The sequence below is a fragment of the Hipposideros armiger genome, unplaced genomic scaffold (assembly GCF_001890085.2).
Source record: "Hipposideros armiger isolate ML-2016 unplaced genomic scaffold, ASM189008v1 scaffold_1415, whole genome shotgun sequence".
NCBI lineage: Eukaryota > Metazoa > Chordata > Mammalia > Chiroptera > Hipposideridae > Hipposideros > Hipposideros armiger.
Genome location: NW_017732765.1, coordinates 181,716 through 189,174, shown reverse-complemented (window position 1 = coordinate 189,174; position 7,459 = coordinate 181,716). Strand labels below are relative to the sequence as shown.

At 34.4% G+C, this 7,459-nt stretch overlaps 1 protein-coding gene across 1 annotated transcript in view; it reads right to left on the bottom strand.

The window, feature by feature from the left end:
• Window positions 1–7,459, bottom strand: part of LOC109377479 (ryanodine receptor 2) — a 193,940-nt gene that overhangs the window by 21,621 nt on the left and 164,860 nt on the right. The window contains exons 36-38 of the mRNA XM_019633841.1: window positions 6,767–6,910; window positions 4,603–4,876; window positions 419–533 (exon numbers count right to left, since the gene is read on the bottom strand). Of these exons, the coding sequence (XP_019489386.1) occupies window positions 419–533; window positions 4,603–4,876; window positions 6,767–6,910 (533 nt within the window). The remainder of the gene's footprint in view (window positions 1–418; window positions 534–4,602; window positions 4,877–6,766; window positions 6,911–7,459) is intronic.

Sequence of the window (7,459 nt, the reverse complement as noted above, 5' to 3'; positions counted from 1 at the left end):
AAATCTTGGTCTGGATCCGGAATTTAGTGGAACCAACTGTCATCTGAATCAAGGGGAATGACTGGGTCTGAAGGACGTGTTTGTGTTATTGACCTCTAACGTGATGGAAACTGATTTGTAATTCAAAATTTTTAAAAATTAGGATAGCATTCACTTTTAAAGTTTCTAAGTATTCCCTAAATGATAATTTAGGATATAGCAAGCTACACTAACATAAGATAAAAATTATTAATATTAAAAATGAAAACAATACTAGCCTATCCAACTCTCAATCTGTAAGGTTTTGTTTTTTTTCAATAGGTGTCTTTAAAACAGTTCTCCTAAGAGGGTTTAAGAAATCCTTATTAAGAATATGCAATGCATGTACTCCAGAAGGTTGGAATAAACAGCATCCCAAGAGTCAAAGGTTGTCCTTTACCTTGGACTCCCCGCCTCCGAGGACATTCACCATGACCTCCATCACTGTCTCGTGCATCCCCAGGGCCCTCATGAGATTTGGATGCTGGTAAAACACTTTGTTATTCATGATATCCCTAGAAAGAACAGCACAGGGGTGGAGGGAAGTACAGGCGTCAAAGCAAAATGTAAATAAAAATTTATCTGAGATCCTGATCAATCTTTTGGAAATAATGCCTGGCAATCATGGTTAAACCACAAAAATTAATAACTACAATTAATTGAGTTTTCTTCAAAAATTCTGATAACCTCCCAAAATAGTATACGAGTTTATTCTTTTCAATTATAAGAAATGCACTAAAAATGCAAACATTCATGAATGTGAAATAGAGTTTTGGACATCTATCATTCCTAATTTAATGTATATCCAAACGTGTTCAACCTTCTCTTGTATAGAAATATGAATCAGTGTTACACCATGTTTATAGGAAAATTTCTGTATAAATTACTGATAGGTAAGTATATCTGCATTTCATATATGCTATTTTAGTACTGAGTTCAATATTTGTTTAATAACAGTAACATTATTTCTTGTTACATCCTGTTATCCTGAAATGCTTTTAAAGGCTACATATTCTCTCAGAGAAACTGAAGACACATGAAGTCCAGGTACAAGCAATCTAACTCATCAAAATGAGCATTTCAATTGAAAGAAACCACAGCGGAGGGTACCTAAAATGTTTCTTCTCATTAGTATTGCATTATATAATATTACAAGATGTGTAGAAAGGTATTCCTAAAGATGTTAATGTTTCGTAGTCATTCTATTAATAAATGAAGAGTTCTGTTAATTTTTCTTTTAACATAAATCAAATTGATGCAAGAGTTTTTTGTTTTGGTTTTTGTTTTGTTTTGTTTTTTCTATAGAACACTTTCCTGTCAGAGTTACAGCAAAAAAATAATGTACAGATGGTAAGAAATCAGAAACTTTGCCTTCGAATCTGATTTCCATAATTGAGTCTCTCATCCATTCATTTAGTCACATGCTAACTTTCAGTTACTGTGGATATATCAAAAAAGTGGAATAGTAGTATTCTTCTATGATTCTTCTCTTTTTTTTCCACTTTTAGTTGTGTTTTTTGGTTTATTTTTTAAATAAAGAGAGCTCTTAGATAGCACAACTCAGAACACTGACTGGGGCCCTAATACAGGTCTGATCTGTTGCATTGAAGAAGAAATAAGGTAAAAAGCCATCCATTTCCTTCACGTTGAGAGCAGCCCATTCAGCAAGAGAGCCTCGGCTTTCAAATCAGATACAATCACAGGACTTGTTCTCTTGTCAATTCAAATCCTTTGTATGACCTAACTTTGAAAAGTACTTGAAAAATCTCATTTGACTTTGTTCTAAGTAAATTAAATGGATTTATAATTCTACCACTCAGTAGGCAGGTTGTCACTTACTAAATGTGTCTTTTTTAGGAATATTTCTAATTTCACAAAAATACATTTTACTTGTTTCATAATCATTTTGAGTTTTATCACTACTGAGTGATTTATATGTTAACAACACATTTTACAGTTCTATGTTCATTTGAGAAAGAAGGTGCTTTCCATTTCCTTGAATCCGTCCTTTTTCATTGGTCAATTAAGATCACTTACTATGAGAGGCTTCCTAGGGTTCAATTTCAGTATTAGCATTCAAAAAAGACTCATGCTCATATAATTATAAATAAAGGCCATAAAATTGCCTTTTGTCATTCCGGCTTTTCTGTACTTCCTCTCTGTCCAGTTAGTGTATTTATTTTTTGTGTACATCCATTATAACAATTTTGGAAATTAACGTTCTAGTTTACTTTTGTGATTTCAAATACTTAATAGGCTCATGAATAATATATAGCATTGCTTTATGAATTTAAAATGTACATAAATGATACCATGCAATCTGAATATTTCCATACATTTTTCCCCTCACACTTAATTTTTTTAGTTTGCCAAAGAAAAAACTCTTTATTCTGTATTTCATTAGTTCTGGGTTTTTTTCCAAAGAACCAACTTTGAGTTTCTTTAATCCTTTTTACTGTTTCTTTGCTATTTTATCCATATCAGTAGTCATCATCATCTCTTCTTTTATCTGATATTTATATAACTAGATTAGCTTCTTTATTTTATTTTATTTTATTTTGGTTGACTATCTGTCTTCTACATCACTTTTCAATATCCTACTTTCCAGATTTCTACATCCTTATGTTTAGGTATTTTTTCTTGTGGACATCATAGAGCTTAATTTAAGCTTTTATTTTTCTCTGGTATATGAATTCCCTCTTGTTTTCATATCACCAAGTTATGCAAGCTTGTTAATGATTGCTTAGAGTTGTGCATATACACACCAGTAATATACTCACTAAAACTATTGCCTCCCATTCCTTCTCTCTGAATTCCTTTTTTTTTTCTTGAATATACAGCCTTTAGGTCTTTCAATGAGGGGCTATAGGTAAATATTCACATATGTCTTTGTTTTGCCCTCAATATAGGTTACAAATTCTAAACTCCAAATCCACACAAAGCAAAAGCTCATTGCACTAAATTCTCAGTTGGGTTACATATTCTAAATTAATGGTTATTTTCTGTCACAACTTTAAATGGAGTATTCCATTGAATTATGCTCTCTAGTTCTGCTATTGAGAATTCTAAGTATAGTTTCTTAGCCAGTACTCTGGCTTTTCTCTGTATATTCTTCTAAAACAGCCTATTCATCACTGGTTTTATGCAGTGATAAATTCACTACATTTATCCATCTGTGGGTGTGGAACTATTGGTGCCTCATTAATCTGTGAATTCATGCTTTTCATCAATTCTGAAAAACTCAAGCCAAGAGCTCTTCAAATATTCCCATTCTCTAGTTCATCTAGTCTGTTTTTTCTAGAAATCCTATTCAGCATATACTGGACCTTCTTGTACTATCCCCTAGGTCTCTTAACTTCTCTTTTGTCTTTCCTTATCACTCAGTGCTGCATTACTAATTTCCTCAGATCTATGATAGCATTTGTTAATTTTCTCTTCAGCTGGATCTTATCTGTAATTTAAATCATTGTTTTAATGTCAATTATATTTTTCATTTCTAGAAGTTCTATTTGGATCTTTTTCAAATCTTTCGGACTCTTTGCATATCTTATATTTGGGGATTTGATTTATCCCTTTGTGTACAGTAACTTTATGTTCTCTTTCTGGCATCTATTATCTAAAGTTCTTGGGGGAGGTGTTCTTAACTCCACTATTTATTGTATCTGCAGATTCTTATTTATAGTGAATTGTTTCCTGCTTTGTCATTTTTTTATTGTGGGCTAATCTTTGGTAATATTTATATGTTTCTAGCAAAATTTCACAGTAATTTGAGCTGAGAAAGCATACCTCCAGGCCATTTTTTATGTTATTTTCTCAGCTTGGGGATCCTTAGCCTATGCATGAGCTAAATGTTAACCTTCAAATCCACGTGAAGAACAACTTACAATGCTAAATTCTTAGAAGAGTTTTTTCCCCATTGTGTTTTCAAGGGCAGGTAGATACAAACTTCCTTATTATCTCCTGCTGGTGAATGTTCATCCCCCATGAATTTTAGTGAATTTTTATTAATCTATATGTTTACATATGATTACACATATCTGAGAAATTAATAAAAAAAAACCTCAAGATATTTGTTGTGTATCACAACCATCTTAGCATCTAGGTGTAAAATTAGTTAATATGTTTATTGAACAACTTTCTTATTTAGCTTTAAACTTAATCTCTAGAAAAACAACAACCTAATTTAAGAATCATATAATCTAGTCCAGGGGTCAGCAAACTGTGGCTCACAAGCCACAGGCTCTGAAGTAAAACTGAAGATAAAAGTAAAACTATCGTAGTTTCATTTATAAAAATTTTAAGGGATACTATTCACATAATGGTGATTATGTAAAAATATATTTATGGCTCTTGAGTAATTTTTAAATTGTTGTGAGGGACAAGATAGGATTGGCTCTCCCAGGGGTCGGCAAACTTTTGAGACGGAACGTACCCAAAGGGCCGCATGTGGCTCGCGAGCCGCAGTTTGCCGGCCCGTGAACTAGATGATAGATTTGCATTAATGTGCTTCCTGTGCTAGTATTGAGATAAACAGTTAGAAAACAAATACATATGACAGAAGGTGGTCATAATTACATAATTTACCCTAATCCACGAATCATAAGCTTCTCTTCCTCTTTGCCCATCCTCACACTCAGCAGAGAACGAATCTGACCCAGAGATGCCAGCAGATTGATGGTGTCCTCCACAGAAACGCTGTTTATAGTGTAGGTCTTCGGCAGAGCCCGAACCAGACCCCCAATGCCATCATACTGTCGATGGAGCAACACAAACATGGCCCTCACCAACTCAGGGTCTTCGATGACAGACTCTTGAGCCCATCGAACCATCGTGTCAGAAATCAGCTGCTGAAGAGTGGCTGCAGGTCATTATTGGCATTTTTTTTGAAAAGGAAAAATATTAAGAGAAGACAAATTAGTTGGGCATTTCAACTGCTTATTTCATAACGCCACACTCATATCTACATTCGTCCCAGAATTTTTAGGAATAGTCTTTGAAGGAAATAAACTTCATTTAAACATATGTATGTATATCAATAAAGATGGGTTATGGACATGCAAGAATGAAAATCCACAAACTTCTCTTTAAGAACCATTCTTATAATTAAACGATTTTAGTTGTTTCAAAATTGCAGCCATTTTTTTCAAAACTACTACAGACAATGCATGCGGCAATCATTATGAGTGGCACTATTACTTTATTTTCTTCCTTCCATTACTTTCCTCCCAGAGCTCCTATCATATACCGTATTTCCCCGTGTATAAGATGCACCCTTTTTCAAAAAATTTGGGGTCTAAAAAATGGGTGCGTCTTATACAGTGGTTGTATGAGCACAAAAACAAAAGCGAAAAAAGCGGGAAATGCAAGTAAAAAAAACCTACAACCACTGTATAAGACGCACCCAGTATTCAAACCCCAAATTTTTCGAAAAAGGGTGCGTCTTATATAAGGGGGAATATGGTATCCTTGTAAAGGTCAGTCACAATCATCCAAGGAGCTATCTATTTACCCAATTGACTCTTCATCTGAGTTATAGTAACCTCATATAATTATATTTCTACTTTAATCTGGGTCCCCAATTGCCACTTAAAACATCTTCAAAATGATTTGATTATAAAGCTGTATTAAAGTGAAAAATCTTTCGGTATATAGATTATTTGCTATGTGATGTACAATGTAATACACTTAAAAACAATAGAAATTCCAAGCCTCTTAAAACAAATCCTGCAATTATCAAAGCTAAGTAGGGTTGATGTGATCAACTCATACATAATGAAGTACTTAACTCCTATCATCAGTACTCTGGCTGATTCTGAAAAGAAGCTATTTAATCTCTTTTAATCTATACATTTAAGGAAAAAGAAAAACTACCAATTTTAACCAACTACAAAATGCAGAAAAAATGCCAATATATTTCCACATACCTCAAAACCATGCTGTCAATTTAAATAGGTCAAATTCATAAACTTCATAATAACAAAAAATGATGATAAAAAACACTGAACTCTGATTTTGAAGAGAGCCTGACTCATTTGATGCTAAAAAATAAATTTAGAAGTAATTGTATAAATAAAGGGTTTCCATTGTAAGTTAGTGGAAAAGAATTTTTTTTCTTGAGTTTATTTATTTATTTATTTATTTTATCTTTCAATAAAAGCTGTTTAATCTGAAAATGAATGCCATCTTGGGCCTGAGGTGACGTGTAAGTAGATCTCATAGACCTCCTTGTGACTCTCCTGGATGAGGGTGTTGGTCTGAGAGACTCACTGCCCATGTGCTCACTTGTTTTCACAGAGTATCAGCTGTCCCTCTTCAGTTAAATAGGATATGGATGAACCAGAAATGCATAACCCTTCAGAAAATATTTCAGAACCAAAATATAGTTACAGACAATATCTATTTAAACTTAAGAAAAGGTTTAACTAAATGCAAGAATATTTGAAAATAATTGCATGATATTTAGATAGGAAGGCTAAATGACTCCCTTTTATTTTCTCTGATCTAATGCCTAAACTTTTAGCGCCCTAGGGAGCCCATCCACCCTTATAATGCTGCTCTCTCTCTCCATCTGTTCCTACACATATAGTTTGATGCTCTCTACTTCTGGCAGCTCCAGGCATCTACTGAGAAGCTGATTCTTAGGAGTTGCAAACTCCATTTTCTCACTGGTTCATCTCTAGTAAGATAGTAGTGGGTGAATAAGTGTCAGCAGCTGAGTCACTCTGCAGTGCCCCTTCATACTGCTTACAGGACTTCTTGGCGTCACTCTCAACTGGCTTTTCAGTTTGTTTCTTCTTCAGGTATGTCACCTTTTCTACCAGGGACAGCAGACGTCCTCTAATTGTTAAGTCACTGTTTCCATCCAGAGAACCATCTTCATCCAGTTCAATTCCTAGTATGAACAAACCAAAGAGAAAGAAAAAATATATATATTTAAAAAGTACATTTAGGAGAAATAATTCTCAGGCTCTGCCACCTTTTCCATTCATAGCTTAAAGCAATGCCACCACGTCTAAAACATTTGACAACACTGAGTAAGCAAGCTTGCCCACAGGCACGCCAAGATAAGATTCATTGTTGGCCTCTTTTCCTCCTTTCTCTTCTTCCTCTGTTCCTGTGGGCTCAGGGCTATCAGCAGCCAGCATAAAATATAAACTGAGCACAGAGCAAAAGACTCTCTCAGAGTCAAGATCAATTCTGCTACTTGAGCTGATAGAGGCATCTCTCACTTTTGGGCACCATCTGCCTAGACCTATAGTTCTGCCTGCCTAAAACCTCCCTCACTTTGATGCCCCTCACTTGCCTCCAGTGGTATTTTCATGAGCTGAGACAGAGAGACTAGGCATAATTAGGTATCCAAACCAGGGGGTGCTTTATGTGTGAAGCAGTAATTCTACCAGTTTAGAGTATTCTCCATATTTATATACTATATATAATATAT